Source organism: Vanacampus margaritifer, chromosome 18, assembly GCF_051991255.1.
Source record: "Vanacampus margaritifer isolate UIUO_Vmar chromosome 18, RoL_Vmar_1.0, whole genome shotgun sequence".
Lineage (NCBI taxonomy): Eukaryota > Metazoa > Chordata > Actinopteri > Syngnathiformes > Syngnathidae > Vanacampus > Vanacampus margaritifer.
The window spans coordinates 416,974-437,651 of NC_135449.1; the positions used below are offsets into that span (position 1 = coordinate 416,974).

Sequence of the window (20,678 nt, forward strand, 5' to 3'; positions counted from 1 at the left end):
TGTGGTTTGTCTCGTGTCGTTGTGTGATGTGTCGTGTCGTGTCGTGTTTGTGTGTTTTGTTGCCGTACGGCGTGCTGTTGTCTTACGGCATTCCGCCTTCTTTTTATTGTGGGGGCTTTTTCTTGCTTTTTGGGGTGAGGGATGTTGTTTTGCAGGCTCGATATTACGTCTCAGTCCTCTCAAACGAAACCTCACACGTTTCTACACTTTTCACTTTTCTGTGTCTATAACGCCGCAGTGAGATGAGCGCACAGCCGTAAACGTCTTGTTTGTTGTTAGACGACACATTTCCATCTCATTCCACGCAATCAAACGCCACCTATCAAAATGATTTCGACAATGACCTATGGATTGGTCGCCAGCCAATAGACAATCGGACGTCTGGAGAAAAACACGCTAGCTAACACGCTAGCTAACATGTCGTTGCAATGTGGGAGGGCAAAAAAACACTCGCAAGAACATGCTGACTCACGAGAACAGATTCGAACACGGAACCTGTCAAGCTGCTGACCACTAGCCCACAGCGCTGCCTACACGCAAAAGGCACATTTGCATGTGGACTCAGATGAAGCCGCCGGGGTCGCCATGGCGATGGCAATACAGAGGAGAAGAGTGAACACACCTGTGAGCGCGTATGCAAATCACACAGATTGAATGCGTGCGTGTCCTTGCGCCGTTACACTTGAAAGCCATTTGCACCCAAGGCCTGGTGGGAAAAAGCTTTGTGACACACCAAACACTAATACGTGCGTGTGCGTGTGAATCTTGTTACCATGGAAACGTCACCAGCCAATCACGGATAAACTACAAATACACACAAGTGAACGTGCTGAGTCATCACACAACCTCACACATGTACACACATACACACAACTGAATGATGAGTGTGTGTGTGTGAAACTGACTGACTGATAGGTGTCATTTTGGTGCTGATCTCACAAGTCCCGCCCCCTCAAGTGAGTCTGTTGCTAGGAGACCACCGTCCATTTGTATGCAACATTTGTTCGTGTGTCTTGTCGCCATCCTGAGGCGTCTTCTTCCGTCTTGCTCCTACCAACGTGTGTGTGTGCGTGTGTGTGTGTGTGTGTGTGTGTGTGCGCGTGTGTGTGTGTGTGTGCGTGTGTGTGTGCGCGTGTGTGTGTGTGTGTGCGTGTGTGTGTTTGTCGGCTGCCATGATGGCGCCTGAGTGGCTGATTGACTCTCCCGAACAATATGGCCGCAGACAGACAAAAGCTTCCAATGGCCCGGCACCGCCAAAATGGCCTCCTGGGACAACTTCACACCATCTGTGCGTGCGTGCGTGCGTATCTGTGCCCGAGTATCCGTTTGTGTGTCTGTCCTAAAGTTGTGACTCCCAAAAATGTCATCACATTTGTTGTCAGGCTTCGTGTGGATGTGTGCACGCACACACGCGCGTACGTGCGTTATAATTGTGTCATTTTTCAGGCCCGCTGGCGAGCGCATGAATCTTCCGAGTGACAGCAACGCTGGCGTTGATCACACTTCCTGCCACACGCCAGCCACTTCCTGTGACTTCCTTGTCTTCAATCTTCTTCACGGGATGGAAAAAAGTAGCCGCCCTAAATCTTAATGTCTTGTTTATTAGCACGTTAGCTCATCTTAAAGCATGTTGTACTGTATTGTTTGCGTGCTATTTTTAATCATGCAAAATTTGGAGCTACAATTAACCATTTTTTCAATAATCAATAAACCGATGAATTCTTTAAAAATGAAAAAAAAGTTGTTGTTTTTTTTGAAAAGCAAACATTATTTTCAAATTGACGGTGCGGAAAATGCGCAAATTGACTTTGATTCACTTCCTGCTTTTGGTTTAGTTTGAAGAAAAAAATGCTGAGGTTTGTTTTCCAAAGTAAAAGCAAAAGTTTGCTCATGTTTTTCTCGGATTCAACAAAAAGATGGCCAGTCTGCTTCCATGGACAAATACAGAAGTCTGCAAGTCTGTCGAGTGGTTTGGTGGCGGACCCAAACGCAGGGAAGCAGGCCAAGTCTTTTAGCACACGTGCAAAAGTCCGAAAAACGGATTCTTCACCTTCTTCTTCTTGGACAAGAAGAAAAACAAGACGCCGGCTTCTTCTTCAAGAGTCACGGATTAGCGTTAGCGGACGGCTAACGTGTGACGAAGCAACACTTGCCTGGAAAGACAAAACCAGATGGACGCTGCCTTCAGGGCCCTCTTTCCAGTCGGTGCTGCTGCGTTCAGGGTCTGTGACACGGCAAATTTGCGGTGCATTCATGATCCTCTAATTGTGGTGCGTTCAGGACCTACTAATCCGCTTTAATGTGTTGAGCGTTCAGGGTCCTGCTATCTCTACATGGCAAGTGAACGGTGATGCATTCAGGGCCTTCTAATGATGCGTTATCTGGTGGGGAAGCGGTGGTGCGTTCAGGGCCCTCATCGGTAAATGGTGGCACGTTCATAGTCCTGTTATCTTCATGATCCTGGCAAGTGAGTGGTGGTGCGTTCAGGCTCCTCTAATGTTCCTTTTATCTGGTGAGCGTGCAGTGGTGCGTTCAGGGCCCTGCCGGCTAACTGCCGTGCCGTTGGTTGAGGTCAAGCAGGACTTTTGTCCACTTTGGAGTGTTTTTTTTGTTTTTTTTTATGCGCAGCCCGCAGAGGTGGTCAGAGATTGATGCCCTGTTTGCGCCCTGAACGCCCCCCCTCCAATAAATCAGGCCAGCGCCGCCCCGCCTTCTCACTCGCTTGCGTCCGCTCCCTTCATTCGTCAGCCTGACGAATGACGGACAACCGGGACGGGAAAAAAACAAAACTTTGGCTTGTTTTGGATCTGACCCGCAACCTCTGCAACGTAGCAGGTTGCTTGCTCATGCGCGTGCGTGCGTGCGTGCGTGCGTGCGTGCGCGGGCGCGCCAGGCTGAAAAGGCGGCATGTGGGAGACGGAGGAGTGACTCGCCAACCGACAACTCAACTTGATGTGCGTGTGCGCGCATCAAAATGTGTGTGCGTGTGCGCGTGTGACAGCAGGTGTGCAAACACAAGGCAGTCATGTGACTAATAGTGCGCGTGCGTGAGCGTGTGGAAATGTTTATCTGCACGGCGCTGCGAAAACATCTGCTTTTAATCCGTTTTTAATCCGCTTTGAATCAGATTTTGCTGTTTTTTTTTTGTTTTTGGTTGTCGTGTTGAGCTTTGCCAAAAAGCCGACACGATGCCGCGTAACAGACCAGATGACGGGCAGTCGTCGGCTTGGGTCGGATCAAGGGACGTTCAATATCGCCTTTTTTTTTTCCCAGACCGACACAAGTACGAGTACTCGACCCTTGAGTATTCACCGATACTAAACACCAATACAACTAATGGCCAAAAACAATGACAGAAAATGCTCATGTGTCATCCAAAAATGACTTTAGTTCCCAAACAGCCACAAGAGAGCAGCCGATGCCGGCATCGACTGCTGTCGGGAGGACGATAGCTTGAAATAAGGCTGGTTATGCCGATACCTGCTATCGATACTAACAATAAAGATGCTAAAAATGCTATAAAATAACCCAAAGTAAATGTTATTACATCTCACATTTACAAAAAATTCAACTGTAAATGTAGTGAAAATATCCTTTGTTTTGGTCTTTGTTTATTCTTATACAGTATTTGAGCATCGCAACATGAAAAAAAATGGCAAAAGTCTTACTTCCTACATAATATTTTCACTGACCTTTTTTTTAATTATACGCTCCAAAATTACTACATATATATTTTCTATTATATATATAAAAAGCTAAACTAAAATCAAGCATTTTCAACAAAATGTGAGCTAATGAAAACTAACAAACGGGTTGAATAGAATTAAAAAAAAAAAAGAAATGAAAAATGTCAAAATGGCGCCGGTTGAGCAAAAGTGCGTCATTAGGACGGTGTTCGCTTGCGTCCCACCTGCTGCACGAAGGTGTGTGCGGCGTGCGGGCTGAGCAGCAAGATGGCGCGGCGCAGCGTGTCGCGGTACCGGTTGAGCTCCTCCGTCCTCATGGAAGTGAAGAGCTCGCTGAACACCTGACTGATGTTCTTGTCCACGCGCTGCAGGGACACGTCCAGACCTGCTCGACACGAACGGTCCAGGAAGCCCTGCAGGCCTCGCATGTCTGAAACGCACACGCAAGACAAGACGCCAGTCACTCCTTCATGCGTATCGTATCGTATCGTATACGGCCGCCAGCCCGTCGAGGACGGAATGGTCGCCCGTCAATGTCAGGGCACATATAGACAAACTATGGATTGGTCCCCAGCCAGTGATGAGAAACAAAACGTAATGTCGGCTCTCATTCAAGGTCGACTGTGAGCCGGCAGAGAATAGTCACACTTGCGCACACGCGCCGGGAGGGGGGAGGGGGGGGGGGGGGGCATATTAAGGCCCCTCACCGGCTGTTGTCCTAATCCCGAGTCTAAAGCGACCATTTGTCGACTTAATGGCGCACCTGTGCTCCAACATTTTTTTTTTTTCAACGTGTCCTTTTTTTTTCAACGTGTCCTTTTTTTTTCAACGTGTCCTTTTTTTTGTGCTCCAACATTTTTTTTTTTTTGTGCTCCAACATTTTTTTTTTTTGTGCTCCAACATTTTTTTTTTTTTGTGCTCCAACATTTTTTTTTTTGTGCTCCAACATTTTTTTTTTTTGTGCTCCAACATTTTTTTTTTTGTGCTCCAACATTTTTTTTTTTTTGTGCTCCAACATTTTTTTTTTTTTGTGCTCCAACATTTTTTTTTTTTTTTGTGCTCCAACATTTTTTTTTTTGTGCTCCAACATTTTTTTTTTTGTGCTCCAACATTTTTTTTTTTGTGCTCCAACATTTTTTTTTTTTTTTGCGCCAACATTTTTTTTTTTTTTGTGCTCCAACATTTTTTTTTTTTTGTGCTCCAACATTTTTTTTTTTGTGCTCCAACATTTTTTTTTTTTGTGCTCCAACGTGCCAAACACAAACCGACATTCGTGATGACAAAGTAACTCAATTCGATGCCGAGTTACTCGATCAGATGTCGACAACCTTGCTGAATGTAAAAATGACTTCTTTTGGAGAGCATTTTTAACAGTAATGTTTAAGAATGAAGGTTTTATTCAAGCATAAAATAAAAACAGCCTTTTCAATTCCACATAATTGTTTTTATATATGAAAAAATAACTTTTATGGCTTTTACTGAACATAAATGGTCTACTTATTATTTAAATAGTCGTTCTAGACTTGACGTCAACATTACACTTGACATATTGAACTGTAAATACTGTAATGGCAAAACGTAACATTTATAGTGTAGGCTATATTGTTTATAAGAAAAAATAAAAAATACAAATAAATGAATCAGGTAGCAATTTTATGCGGCCCACTCATCGGCGCTCGCAGCCCGCGGTGGGCATGTCAACAAGATGGCCGCATGGTTAAGAAGCACTTATTTGGAAAAATTGTCCTTTCAGGGCTTATCTGGCAATGACGTGGTGCGTTCAGGGCCGCCTTATCGTCATCCGTCTGGCGGTGCATTCAGAGCGTTCTATCTGCCCAGTAAGGGGCGGTGCACTTCTCATCTTCTGCGGCGGTGCCTTCAGGACCCTCCAGTAATTGTGTCTGACAAACATGCGGTGGTGCGTTCAGGATCATTTATTGTGCTTTCTGTGGAAAGGAAGTGGCGGCGCATCCATGGTCCTTTTATTTTCGCCGCGTTCAGGGCCCACGTATCATCCTAAATCTGGACAGTATGTAATGATGCGTTCAGGGCCCTTTAATTGTCCGCTATCTGGCTCAAGAGTGACGGTGCATTCGGGCCTTTAGGACTTTTATCTGCAAAGTAATCAGTGGTGCCTTCAGGGCCTTCTGATTGGAAAGGAAGAGGGAGGCGGTGCGTTCAGGACCCTCCGACTGTCCCCCGTCTGGCAAGTGAGTGATGATGTGTTCAGGGTCCACTTATGGTCCTCCACCTGGCCAGGATTTAATGGTGCGAGTGCAAGTAAGTGGTGGTGCGTTCAGGTAACACTTATCCTCATCCATCTGACAAGGAAGGAATGAAGGATTTGAGGGTTCTGCCCCGAACGGCTTGTTGACGTCGGCGTTGCTTCTCAGCCGAGCGGGTGACGAGTGAGCCCATGACACGCCCGTCGCCTGTCAATCAAACTGCTCGCCGCACTGAACGTTTTCCACGAGGACCGCCTGCACGCTGTTGATGGACCGGCCGCTGTCACAAAATGGCTGCCAGCCACATCTCGAGCCGACGTAAACGGACGCTAATAACGTGCTAGCATGTTGTGCTATGACGTGGCAGCATTGTTGCGCAATGTCACCGAAGCGTGACCTTGTGGTTGCTATGACATCATAGACCCACATCATTACATTGCGAGCTACGACGGTGCTCTCTAACGCCCACGTGGTGTGAATGTTCAACTTCCCTGACTGAGACCAATTCAATTGCAATTGTGCTTGTTGGCTCAAACGCACTAAAAGCTTTTCGCGCGCACGCACACACACGATCAATTGTCTCTTTGGTCCAAAGCACAATTAAGCACGAATGACCTGCGTGAACTTTAGAGTCAGGGTTGTTGTTTGCGACGGCCCGTAAAGCGTAAAACATTCAATTAAAAGGTCGGCGCCGTAAAGCAGATTGGCGGCGCGCTCCACTGGAGACCTTCCTGATAAGTCACACGCTGGATTTGGCGCGGCGAGAAAACGTGCGGGAAATCCAAATCATCTTAAATCATCGCTTGAAGCTTTGGAGAGCTCAACACGGCGCCGTTGATTGCTGGATGGGGGACGGACACGTCCTCAAATATCGTCTACTGATGAGGACTAAAGAATGCATGTTGACATCCGCTAGCAATTCGCTCAACGTGATTAGCAAGATTGCTAGCGTCTCGGACCTCAGGCAATCTTGCCATCTTCTTGATTTACGTTTTTTTTTGTCTTAAAAAAGGAAAACCAAATGACTACAAGATTTGAAGACAAGATGAACTTTTTGAACCATAACCCGACAAAAATGGACCGATTCTCTACTTTGAGTCAAGAAATTTGTCTCTTTTAGTGTAAATGTTGGTCAGATCCTTTGCTTGGGTCCCAAAAAGGTGTCATTTTGTATAAAACAACACAGAAAGTTGGTTGAAATTGACCCGTAAAGTCCATTTTTCCTCCATAATTGGGTTCCTTTTATTTCCCCCCCCAGAAGTATCAAAACAAATAAATATATCATGTAGCGTGTTTTTTCTCTTTGTTGGACATGAGGTCAATTGCGAGCAGCTTGGAGGGCTGGCACAGGTTCGAGTCATCATCATCTCTCCAGCACTGCCATCAATAACGGCTAACGCACACGTCAACTGTCTGCGGGGCTCCAATTAAGGCCAACATGCCGCTAATTGACTTCCTGTCTCCTCCGCGGTCGTCACCTTGAGCGCGGCGCCGCACGAAAGGCGAGCGAGAGCCCGGCGAGGCCGACAGGACTTTCGTCTCCATCCATCGCCGCTCATCCCCATCAACGCGCGCCGCCGTCTCAGCGCGTTAGCCTGACGCTACGTCAGGCTAACGCGCTGAATACATTCATGAAGACGTAGCGACCGAGGCTGCTTGTCATCCGCGCGGCCTGACTCCGATTTCAAGGGAGGCGGGACGTGCTTTGGTTCCGCAGACAAACGTGAACGCGCGAGCGGCGGCTATCGGAAGCTAACAAACGTGTTTGAAGGCAAAAAGACGGAACGAGCGAGTCGAGTCCAGTGAGTGGCCGCTCCATTTCAGGCAAGTCAAGTTGTCAGCAAAATGCTTCTTTCCAGCACAGAATTGTGGAATCGCTTCCAGCCCAAAAGCTGACAAGGACGTTCGTCCCCCAAAACGCAGAATGCAAAGCCGGGCCGCTCGGAACGCCGTCCGGTTGCTCCGTTAGCGCATTTGCTTTTGTGAGCTTCAACGCAATCAGATCGTGAACAGCCTAAATGGGGGCAGGCAGCAAACATGACCTTTGGCAACTAACTCGAGCAACCTGACACATCGTTACTCCCAACTAACTCAACTGACAATGACAACGTGATTGACGATTGGACTGTTCCGGTATGTTAGCTGTCGATCATTAGCACACTTTGTAGCGCTAGTCCAGCTTGTTTTCATCACTTCAACATTCCTCGTCCTTGCATTATTGGGGGTCAGAGGTCAAAAGGGGCCCCCTACAGACCCTGATCAGGGATGGCATCTGTGCAGTGTATTGATCTCCAATCACTGGATCAATTCATCCAAATTCCTCACCAGGAAAAATTCTTGGATTAGCACGACACCAAAAAAAGGATAATAATAAGCGGGGCGCGGTTTCCGGTCGTCCTTCAGTTCCAGTCCGGCAAAAGCATTCAAGTTTGTAGAAAAAGCAACTCTTGGACTTATTTCAAGGAGAATTACAAAATGGCGGCACGTAGTCACGGAAACTGACGTGAGTCGCAGTCAGAGTCGCACAAAATGTTTACGAGCGCATCCAGGCAGTCTTACCAACATTTCAAACGTCTTTTGGAGCTAACCAAATTTTGGGACAACTTGCCCAGGACGATGAGCAGCAACACAATCAGATCTCCAACAAGGCCAAAGGTCGCTTGGACTTGCACTAACTCGCGACTAACTCGAGCCAACGTGTCAAGCGCTTGTGCCAAAATGGCGCACGATGTACTCACAACTAACTCTTTTGAAAACAACAACATGACACGCACTTCTACTCACTATGTCAGCATGACATAACTCACAACTAACTCGACCAACTAACTCTACCTTGGCCACATGAAGTTACTCCCGACTAAAACTTCTGACCACGTGACATCACTGTAACGTTCTCTTTTAAATGACTTTATGGAAAATACAAAAAAGAAAATCAAACCCAAAATCAATAACGTGCGTGCACGACCGCTCGCTTTTGATGTGCTTGCGGCGAGTGACCCGACACCCCCCACCCCCACAAGCCCACCAACTTCACCCCATGCGACCCCCCGAGCCCACATCGGTGTGTCTATGGCGTCCCCAGGGTCTTGTGAGTGACAGCTGGCGAAGGCGGTTTTCCCAGAGTGCATTGCAGCGTGTCCATGCGTGAGATTTCCTCTCTGAACTGCCGTGTCACGCTCAGCCGAGCCTTGCGCTACGCGAGTGTGCGTGCGCGCGTGTTTGTGTGTGTGGCGGGATGCTGACGAGCTAACCAGTTAGCTGCCGCGCTACGTCCTCAATCTGGCTGCCTTGATGCGGACGCGCCATTGTTGATCCCGCTCGGAGATCCGCGCTGCCCCGCGTGAGTCCATTCAGATTTCCCGCTACTAAAGCTTTTTTCCCCCCAACAAAGACTTTGCGCTGCGAATGGGAAAAGCGAGCAGCGGAAATCTGTCGGCGACCTGCGAGGGAAGCCGGCAAACGTTCACGGGGAGCGCCGTTGGCGTCGCCGCACTAAAACCGCGCTCGTGCGCCGGCGTCTACGGGACATCATTGATTGGTCTCCACTAAGTGGACCAAAGATGTCAACGAGACGCAATTGGGACTCGCCCGCCATATTTGTTTTGCGCCCAACTGGATCGCCGTCAAGTGTGGCCTGTGCGTGGCGTACCGTACTCAATGTCGTAGAAGACGATGAACTTGTGCCAGCGCAGCTCCTCCACCAGCGTCAGCATGACGTCGTTGAGGCGCACGGGCGGCCGCGCCGCCAGCGTGTAGCCGCCGCGACCTCCGGGACTGGGGTTGAGCTGGCAGGCGGTCCTGGGCGAGCCGGCGCCGTTCCTCTGGATGTACACGTGCGGGATGTGCATGGCGTCCGTCAGCGACTGCAGCGCGCTGGCCGAGGCGCAGCCCGTGGACGTCACCAGCGCCAGGATGCCTTGGTTCATCAGCTCGCACGCTGCAACGCGCACACACAAGAAGGTCGCTTAGGAAAAGGAAATACAGAAAGTGACGCACGCATTTGTTTGTCGCAATTGCCGTCGTGCTGGGTTTGGACCCAAATGATTTTCACAGACTCAAAACTGAAAGTCAGAACGGAATCAAGAACCAATGCGATGTCAGCGCTACAATTCACGAGATGATTTCCTTCCGTGCTGGCCTGAAGAAATGCAGCGCCGATGATGACCGCGGCACGCCGGAAGCTTTTCCGCCCTCTGAGCTCATTTGTTCAAATGAAGCCGACGCGTTCTAAATCCCTCGGCCGCTTCACGGCACCAACTACGGTTCGACTCAGTCAAGAGGAACGCCGTACCGCAGGACGCCGCCAGCCAATCAAGCGTCAAGCGCTTCATCTGGGATCGTAATTAATAAGCCGCCCGTTTGATTGTGACGCGCGTCGGCTTTGAGTCCAAGTCGGACGGCAAAAAAAAAGTCGAGATCCGATTGTTGTTTGCATGAGAACGAAGCAACGCTTTCACCGCAGACAGAAAGTTCACATCGCAAACAAAGAGGCTAACGATCTTCCGCCGTCGTGTGATTGGCTGCGGGGGGAGCCATTAAATAATAAATGAGAGGGTCGGGCGATCGGACGAATCGATCCGAGCTTCTGCCGAGACAAAGCGTCGCCACAACGTCAACAACTTTAATGAGTTCTTCATTCGGTGCCTCCGCGTTGCCGTTCAATTATCATGACATCATCTTAACACCGTGACATCATCATGTCGGCCTTACGTTGACATATTGTTCATATTGCGAGATCGTGTTCAAGGATCCTATCATCGGCGTGTCCTTGGTGGGTCCCCTCGGGGGTCTCGCGTCTCCATCGCAAAAAGACAGAAAAGACAGAAAGTAACGATGACGGAGGAGGAACATCAGCGGAAGGTAAAGAGCAGGAGACGACGGAATCGCGAGGAGGGACGAGAAAAAGAGGAGCACAGAAGCGGCGAGGATCGGCGATGGAGATGAATGGCGAGGACGGCGAGGACGGCGAGGACGGCGAGGACGACGGCGGTGGCGGCGGCGGCGGCAGCGGGTCGCCTGCACGAGGGTGACAAATGATGGACAAGATGGTGATCAAAAGGACAGATGCACTGAGGAGGAGGAGGAGGGCAGGTGATGAGGAAGAGTTGCCATGGAGATGACCTGCAGAGGTCAGAGGAGGAAGGAAAGCAGCAAAAAAAGATGAGGGAAGAAGAAGAGGAGGAAGAGAAAGAAAAGTCACGTGTCCTCCACTTGCTCCTCTCGCCATTTTGACCAGTTGTGATCGGCAGACACTTCAGCCCACAGGAAGGACGATGACCTCCCCAAAAACTCGACCCGGAACCCACCCGGACCGGAGGCCGCCCGCTCGACCCGTCAGGCCCCAGCGGGCCCCGGCAGCAAAGTGACACTCGCCACATTAGCCGCACGCACGCTAAACACACTAAACATGCTAAACATGACAACAGGAAGCCACGCAACCTCGGACCAGCGATTCCCTTCCTTGCCTTTGCTGCTCTTTCGCAGTTGGCGACCAATCACGCACAACCGTTCAAGGTGGCCTTGGATTATTTCACTCGAAATGGATTCTTTCACTTGTTGCTATACAATTGATGACATGGATTTGTCTGGAATTTCCATTCGGATCATTCAAGTGAGCAGGATGATTTCAATTGTACACTCAATGTTAATTGCATTCTGATTTCAATTTGCGTATTTCGCATGAGATGATCCATTTCTATTTCTCTCTTTCTTCCATCCCACTCTGGAATTTCCCTGGGACAAGCGAAGAGTGTCCGTGTCCCGGCGGACGGCCGGCGCGGCATCCCCGTGCAAACGCGGCAACTCGCCGGCGGCGGCGGCGGAGAATGGAATGAAAAATGCTGGCAGATGTTGTACGTTGTGGAGTGTCAGGAGTTTTGATGTTTTAAATATGAGAAGCAAGACTCAAGCAACCTGCAACCTGCGCACACACTTTCATGTGTTGGACCCGAGCTCATTGAAGGACATCAAATGACATCCCGGCGTCTGCGAATCTCCAGCTCGATGCGAGGAGCCCCTTTTGAAAAATTCATACATGGAGTTCTCCTGCGTGAAACTTTTTCTCTGCGAGCCGAGCATTGAACGGAATTGAAATGTTGCATTCATGAGCTTCCCGATTGTGGACGAGCAAAAAATGTCTCGCTTTCAAGGAAAGTGCAAAGACGTTGCAGTAAGTCCGAGTAGCGACTTGATACCATACTTGATATCGGTGCACGCTCATCCGTACTCATTACGTACATTTCATCAAAAGCGGTGCAAAACGGTCAAGACGCGACCAAATTGTTTTTTACAGGAGTCTAAAATTGTGCGTGGGAAAAAAAATTCAATGGACGCCATCTCAAGTGTCCATTGTTGATTGGCTCTGCTGTGGAATAAGCCCCTCCCCCCTCTGCTCGGTCTGTTGCTGCCGTTTCCCAGATGGAAAACACGCGCACACACGCGCACACACATGAATGGAGAGCGCAGTACATATCGGAACGCGTCGTTCTTCTCCGGACGCCGCAGCGACCATTAAACACAACACGGACGCGCTCGACGGGTGCGTTTGTTTTGTAGAAAACGCAGGAAGCAGAAAAAAAAGAAAAGAAGAAGAAGAAGAGAGTTTTGTTTCGAGTGCTCGCAGCATGCAAACAACAAGTGGCGGGAAACAAAACAGTTGGACGCTCGTTGAGAGGACAAAAAACAGGAAAAGGAAATAAAGTCAAATAAAAGGAATTGTAAACATCACACACTGGCCTTTAACACACGCGCGGCAATCTCATCATTGGCTGAAGCGGAATGCAATCACAAAGGGGTCAAAGGTCGCTCTTCATGCTGGCTGACAGCAAGGTGGTGTGGGGGGGCGGAGCTAAACTTTTGGGTGTGACCCCGCAATCTCATTATTGGTGCGTTTCCGTGACAACGGCGACGCTCGGCGACGATCGGCTGCCGTTTGATGGAAAGCATTTTTCCGGTCCGTCAACGCGCGCACGTGTTGCGGGCGGCGTGTGGGCTCGAAGCGGCCGTGACTGACGCGGGTCGCGTGATATTTCTGCTCTGATATGTTGAAGAGGAGCAGCGGGTGAAAAATAGGAAACTTAAATGAGCCCAGATGATGAATTTGCTGACACGCAACAAGCAACGCCTGAGAAGCTTTTCGTGGCTTTTCGTGGCTTTTCGTGGCTTTTTTGGGAAGAAAAACGAAGAAAATCCAAGACAGACTTTTGAAAATGGATGCTTTGGTTGTTTCCTTTATGTTGATCGCTGCCTGAAATAAATGAATTCATGAAGATTTGTTCCCACCCGAAACTCGAACCCGGATCCCCCGACTGCGAGGCAGACGTGCCGACCACTAGCGCACTGTGCCGCCACCGTCACAGATCAAATGAGTTTCAAACTCCACTTGAGTGACGCCAATCCATAAAAATGCAGCCTTGTTCATCAATAACTGCTTCTGAATGATGTTGATGGATTCACGATGACGATCGCGTTTATTGATCGTCCGTCTTAACATCTCAGAACTTCACTTGTAGTTTTTTCCCTCTTTTTGTTTTTTTTGTTTTCCAGGAGCAAAGTGGTGCATGTTGCTGATTTTGGGCTTCAGTGAAGCAGCAAACAGCTCAAGTCCCGACGCGCGGCAACAACACGCGCGCGCGCGCACGCACGCACGCACACGCGGCGTTCTGGTCGGCAGTCAATGTGGAGGCGCATCCGCAAACAATGAAGTGTTCGCCGGCCGCTGCAGCCGCGGCGGAGATTCGCATAACACGGAAACCAAAACAACATTCAGAAGTGTGAGGTTTTTTTTTGTTTTTTTTTGTGTGCGGCTGAACAGATTTTGAGCCGGCGGCGCTTGTAAAGTTTGTCACATTTGCTGGCGTCTCCGAGCAGCTGCTGGAGGCCATCGTCATCATCATCATCATCATCATCATCATCACATCCTCTTCATCATCGTCATAATTGGGGATGACTCGCCGCCTTCTTTTCGACCTTTGTCGCCCCCCCATTTTTGGGAGCCGCAACGTCACAACGTTAGCGATGATTAAGACATGAATGATAGGTTGAACATTTGACTGGTTTTGTGACTTTTGTCCTCTTGGAGAGAAATTGCCAAAGATTGGCCTTTTCTTTTCCTGATGTTGGAAATGCGTCAAAATCAAACAAAAGATGTTTGCAGATTTTTTTTTATTTTTTGAAGAATCTGCCGATGAATTATTGCGGATCCAGTTTAGGTGCCACCTCGAAGCATTTTCCTTGCGTTAAACGTCATTCTGGGCTCAGCTGTTGCCGGAGTCGTTAGCCAAAGAACGGCGCCAAAGTGATCCGACCCTCTCGCGCCGGCCATTTGTGGGCCGCGAGCGCGTACCGGAGCATCACTCGACCCGACTGACACCCACGCCGCCGCCGCCGCCGCCACCGCCGCCGCCTCTGCCGGCGTAATTGGCCTTCTATCCACTCGGGCCGAGCAGCTAATGTGCCGCCCGCCGGCATATTACGGAGCCCCCGACGAGAGGCCCTCCTTGACCGCCATGATGATGAGAGCCGGCGTACGCGGCCTCCGCGCGGGCGCCGCTTCAGGTGGTTGACAGGTGGAGGCGATGAGAAAAACATCCGCCGGCCGCTTCATGTTTTGTGCGGTCACGCTCGTCAGCGGCCGCAGGGCAGCGGCTACATTTCAATGGCTGCCGGTTATGTGGGAAAAAAAGCACAACAACAACAACAACGGACTGGTCGCCAGTCGAAGGGTCGATAGCGGCGACTGCTGGAGGGGCCACCATTTTGCATCACTGCTATTGGGGGGCCCACATGGGGCCACGCACTTCCTGAGCAGACGGATGACAAAAATGCGATTTCAGGCCACCAGGTGGCGGTCTCTGGTCTTTAAGGAGAAAGCGGAGACTGTTGGATCAGCACCAGCAACCCCCATCCCACTTCAAATCCACTTCAATTCCAAACCGGCCGACTGTAAGACCCAAAAACACGTTTGCGACTTTGCCGTACAGGTGTGTGCGTGCGCGCGCGCGCGTGTGCGTGCCCATAATGGACGAAGTCGCAGCCGCGGCGAGCAGAACGAGCTCAACTGGACTCGTTTCAAAACGCCTCCAACGCTGCTATTTATACTCGGAGCTGGAAGGACGTCAGGAGCAGCAGGAGGAGGAAGAGGAGGAGGAAGAAGGGGACACTTGTCGCGCTACGGCAACGGAGCTCAGGGTTCGCTTTGCGCATTTCGTACGCGAGCGCACGTGACGAGCAGGAAAAAGTTACAACTCCGCATTTTATTTTGCATAAAACCTTCAAAATTGTGCGTTTATTGACGATGGCTAATTTCCCAAAGCTCGTCCATGGGGAGTTCTGTTGTAAGTTAGCATGAAGCTAGTGGACTTTTGTCTTAGGATTTGGCTACTAGCTTCATGCTAACACGTGATGGGAACATAGCATCAATCGTGGCGATATTTCAAGACAAAAAGTGGACAAACAATATGACAATCCTGACAGGCACGTATTGTTGATCTGCTCGGACGATGACAGCGTCTCACTTAGGACATTTTGTGAAATGGTTTGCATGACTGAACTGTTGTGCTGCCCCCCAGTGGCCAGGATGAGTACATCAGAAGGAGCAGGACAACAAATGCAAGCATTATTGAATGCGTTTGACTTCTTGTGAAAAATCGTACAAAACGTATTTTGAGACATTTGACACTTTATTTGAAGAATCTTATCAATTCCATTCAGACATTTTGTCCCTAAAATATGGGGTTGAAAGAAGAAAGAAAGAAGAAAGACAAATTGTAACGAGTCTGAATGGACTTGAGAAGATCTCGTCTAAGTTTGCGCGTCTTGCTGAAAGTTGGAGAGAAAAAAAAAGTCTAAACTGTCAGATGACTTTGTGACGACGACTGCCGGGTTTTGAACATCATCAGCAGGAAAATGACACGTGCCGGTTCTGACCCACTGACCCGGCTCAACGTTAATGTGGCCCGGTGGGATGTGTTCGAGTCCCGTGTACTTTGCGTTTGTGCTCCACAGCGGCGTCCCGCGTCAACGCTTTCGCTCGCTCGGCCGGTCGATTCCCGTCTGACGCTCGTTAATCGGTGGCAGGCGCCGATAAGAAGAAACGCGGCGCCGATCGGCGGTCTGGCGTGGCCGCTTCCCCGGAACATCCCGCTCTCCTATCGCGCTTGGCGTGATGTGTTCACAGGCCGCGGTTATTTCCAGGCTCCGGCCGGCCTGACGTGTTCTGCCATGCGGCGCTTTTCCCGCCTCTGGCTAATGGAGGCGGATCGATGGCGATTAAATGGAGCGGGCCTCTTGTGCCGCCGCCGAGGTCGCCTGGTTCATCCCGCGCCGCGCGGAACGTTTACGAGTGCCGGCAGGTGCCGGCCCACGCAAAACAAGCAGCAGCGACCGACGGACGCGCTCTAATTGCTGCGTTCGTATTTGGAGTGCGGGAAGCCCGTGACGCTCCCTGAAGAAAGCGGGCCGCAACTCGCCTCCATCTTGACAGCGATCCGACTTTGTCAAAGAACCAGCCCTGAAATTCACCCTTGAAATGGCGGCCTGCACCTAAAATGGCCGACAATTCAATTTGGTGCTTTTTTTGTGTGTCTTGTTAAGATCGACAACAAATTTGGTTCAACTGGCAAAGTCGGCTTTTGATTTGCATTCAGTTTTGATGGCTGACGTTTGTGAAGACACATTTGGAGGTTGTGAATGTTTTGCTATTTGGATCCTCTCAAATATATTTCCGAAATATTTATTTGTTTGTTTGTTTGCGATTCCGCAGGCGTCAATTGTGATCGTCCCAACTGTCACTCAACAAGTTGTTTTGGTGGGCTGCCTTGTTTGCCTCGTCATCGTTAACGTGGTCTCTCTGGCTTTGCCCACAATGCACCTGGGCGGAGGCGCCGCCTCGCCGCCGCCTCGCCGCCGCCTCGCCGCCGCCTCGCCGCCGCCTCGCCGCCGCCTCGCCGCCGCCTCGCTCAGGATTGATGGCCGCGCCGTTTGCACCACCTTTGATTTCGATGCTCGCGGGCCAGAAGAACAACAGACAATAGAGCGCGCGCACTAAAAGACGCTCTCGCAGGAACAAAATCACACGTTCAATCTCACACACACGTGCGATAGCAGATACAACAAAATCCCTCTCACACAAACAAATAAAATCTCACTATCTTGCTCTCACACGCACAAATTCTCTCGCGTGCGCATGCACTCACACGCCGAGCGGCCTGGATGGCAGCCATCAGCAGGGCAAGGAGTTGTAGGACAATTTGTCCACCGCAGGGGGTAAGCGTATCTGCATACTGCACCATCGCGACTCTCACACACACTTATGCACGCACGCACGCACGCACGCACACACTCAGACAACTGCAGCGAAAAGATACGATATCTGTCTGAGCCTGTTCTCGATAACAAGTCGAAATCGGGCTACTACGAAACTTGCGCTGTAAAAACGTCAAATTCTCTTGCTGTTGTTTTGATTGTTTTTTTTCTTGTCTTGTTTTTGCAGTCGAGAATCCAAACAAGAAGCGCGGACCAAACGCCTCGCACCTATTTATGTATTCATGTCCTCTTTTTATTGCTCCTCCTGCTGCTGCAGTGGGAACGATTACAATAGGAAATGTCGACCGGCTCGCACGCGCGCGCACGCACACGCACGCACGCGCACACGCACGCTGCAACGAGGGGCTAAAAGTTGGTCCCAATAAAAAAAAGTGTGACTTGTGTGAGTGTCAATAAAGTTTGCAGAAAGTTTGACTGTCATCATCATTTTTGACTGACGCTGAAGCCTGCTGGGAAATCCGCAGCCACGGCGGCCATCTTGGAAGAAGAACAAAATGGTGGCGATCCAACGAGAGGACTCGAGGACTTGCTAACTGTTTTCAAATCATTTTCAAGCGCTTGAAGCAGTTTGGAAACTTCCATTTTCAAGAGTGTTGAACTCACGCAAAGTACGTCAAAAACTGCTTCAGCAATTTGATTTGATTCGACTCCTCAAACTTAATTAACCTTAAGGATGCTTGTATTGAAATTGTTTACATGACGGATGGTCACATGGTTGCAATCGATGTGAAAAACAAGCGTCGCTTGCATTGCAGATCAGAAGATGACATTTCAAAATAGTCGTGAAAATCTCCTTCAAATTGCAAATGAATTCAAATATGTGAATGTGAAAGTGATTTTGAGCCGTCGGATGTTTCCGTGACGACGGATGCACGTGGACGCGAGAGATGAAATTGGAGGAGCTCGCTGCATGTCAAGGTTGTTTTCATTTCGTGCGAGCGCCGCTCTTTGCGTGCGCGTCCGCTTTTACAAATGCCATTTAGCCACTTAAGCTAATCGCTGACGGCGGCACTTTTATTAGCTCTTCAGTTTAGTCTGCGGAACAAACAGCCAAAGATCTCGCGTGTGCGTGCGTGCGTGCGTGCGTGCGTGTGTGCGTGCGTGCGTGTCATCCCGACGCCGGAGCCTGCTAAACGCCCTCATTAATATTCAGCAAATTCGTAGCCTGGAGCTCATTAGCAGACTTTTGACACTAGCCGCTAAGCTAAGCGTTACATTGGCGGGGGGGAAAGTTAGCATCGGATCCAAGTGGCACATTTTGAACGTAGGAAAGTAGTAGTTAGTTGTAAGTGACGCACGTGCTGGCGAACGTTGCAGTCGTGGTGCGAGCAGACGTCAGAAGTGGTCGTCGTCGTCGCAGGCTGTCCAAACGTCCGGATTTTGAGCCTCAGGTCCAAACGTCCCGGATGGCGGATTTTGCCAACCTTGTCTTGTTTTTATGCGGGTTGCGATACGAGAAACCGAAACGGATTCGGTCGTTGATTCGGTCGTTGTTTTCCAAAGTAAAAGCAAATGTTTACAAATGTCTGACTTTGATGAAGGAAAATCAGAGAAGATTTATTATCCAGAGGCTGAAATGGGACGATTTGGACAATTGGAAGTTAAACAATGGCTCCGTCATTCAAATAATTGCCAATCAATTTGATCGACGATCACTTGTCGATGAATTGCTTCATTTTGGAAGCCCAGTTGCTTGTTTAGCGTTGTTGAACCGTCAACCGAGATAGCATTTAGCATTTAGCATTAGCGATGACCATCCCCGGCCGGCGGCCATCTTTCATTGACGAAGATGGACAATTATTTTGTACCGAGCCAACCTGCTTTTTTTATTTGTGGTCACCTTAAGTGGCAGTTGACTAGTAATAGTAGTTAGTATTACTAGTAATGCAATCAGGCCTCAACTTTTGCTAGCATTTTAGAACGAAAACTGGCAGCCATCATAACACTCATAATATAGAACACTGTGCGTGCGTGCGTGCGTGCGCGCGCGTGTGTGCGCGTGCGTCTAATCGAGTGAACATCCCTGCAAACAATCTCACTTTCATTTGTTCCCTCGAGCTCAACAGGCCCGATTGACATTTAACAACGGATCACGCACACGCACGCACACAATTTAATCATGGGCTCGGCCTGCGTCTAATCCACATCAAAGATAATATTACGTCGAATACCGCCACCTAAATAACACACACACACACACACATACACACACACAGGCAGGTGAGAAATAAGTGTGTGCGCGTGCGCGTGTGCGTGCTGTTGATTATTGACAAGCTAAAGCTTTTCGTCTCATTGTAAAAGCTGCAGGAAAGGACGTCACCGTGCATGAAATTAAAAAGTGAGGTTTCAAGTTGGAAGAGGTGCTAAATAAGTAAGAGTGCGTGCGTGCGCGCTGGCTATATTTAACCGGCATTGACTGACGTCCGCTTTGATGGCGACGGGAGACGACGTGACCCGTCAGCGTCGTCGTCTCCCGCCTGTCGCGTTTCTTCTTCGTTGCTCTCGTTGAAAATCACACGCGCACAAAAAAAAGAGATCTTATTTTTTTTTTTTTTCATCTGATCAAAGTCAGCAAAGCGACTTGAAGTTATTTCCGTCGTTTACCAAAAAAAGACGACCGGAATAAAAATTGCGTCTTGGATTTGCGAGTGATTTGAAAGCTGGCCGCTCGCTGCTTTTATTTTTGATGATTATTTGATTTGCGTCCGATTTGTCCTTTCATCCTTTTGTTGACTTATTTATGAGCGTGGAGCAGGTGGGCCTTGTGGGGGCGGAGTGACGGGGGCACAGGGGACAGCAACAAAAAAAAAAAAAGGTCTCACTTGACTTTCATGTGACGCCTTCAAACTCATCGCAGAACAACGAGACACGGACAAAAATATGCAAATGAGCCAGCACACATTTAGCGGAATATTTACTGTAAAGCTTTTCTGCTTAATAGCAACAGGCAGGTATTATTTTTGTCCACTTGGTGTTGCCGTCCTCACATTCTACCTAATGCATGGCCTGGTGAGTGACGTGGGCGTCAGAGGAGAAAAATGTGCAAAATGATGTCCACTTTTTTTCCCGTGTTTTTGTTTCGTCCCGGCTGTCGCTGGTTGTCGTGACGACTCGAGTGGGAAAAAAAAAAGTCTGGGAAAATGTGTTGACTTTACGTCCTCAATTTTGGGAATCTTTTCAAATTGGAGTGCAAGAAAGGTGGAAGGAAGGATGACGTGTGGACGTGTGGACGTGTGGACATTTGGACATTTGAATCTCATTTGAAGGATGAGTTTGTCACAAATTTGCCGATCGTTTGCAAGCGTTGACGCGTCTTTCTGTGTTTCTGTGTTTCTGTCTTTCTGTCTTTGTGTCTTTCTGTCTTCTCCACACGTCCTGCTTCAGACTTCTTCTTCTTGTCTTCTATTTTTATCTCACGCCTTTTTGCACTTGTCAACATCTT

The 20,678-nt window shown here is 49.2% G+C and overlaps 1 protein-coding gene across 4 annotated transcripts in view; it reads right to left on the reverse strand.

Annotated features, from left to right (window-relative positions):
- LOC144038123 (glutamate receptor ionotropic, delta-1-like) overlaps nt 1-20,678 on the reverse strand; it is a 58,842-nt gene that overhangs the window by 18,869 nt on the left and 19,295 nt on the right. For all 4 annotated transcript variants that reach the window (XM_077550298.1, XM_077550299.1, XM_077550297.1 and 1 more), the window contains 2 exons: nt 9,561-9,848; nt 3,911-4,116 (listed from right to left, as the gene is read on the reverse strand). In XM_077550298.1, the coding sequence (XP_077406424.1) occupies nt 3,911-4,116; nt 9,561-9,837 (483 nt within the window). In that variant the 5' untranslated portion in view covers nt 9,838-9,848. The remainder of the gene's footprint in view (nt 1-3,910; nt 4,117-9,560; nt 9,849-20,678) is intronic.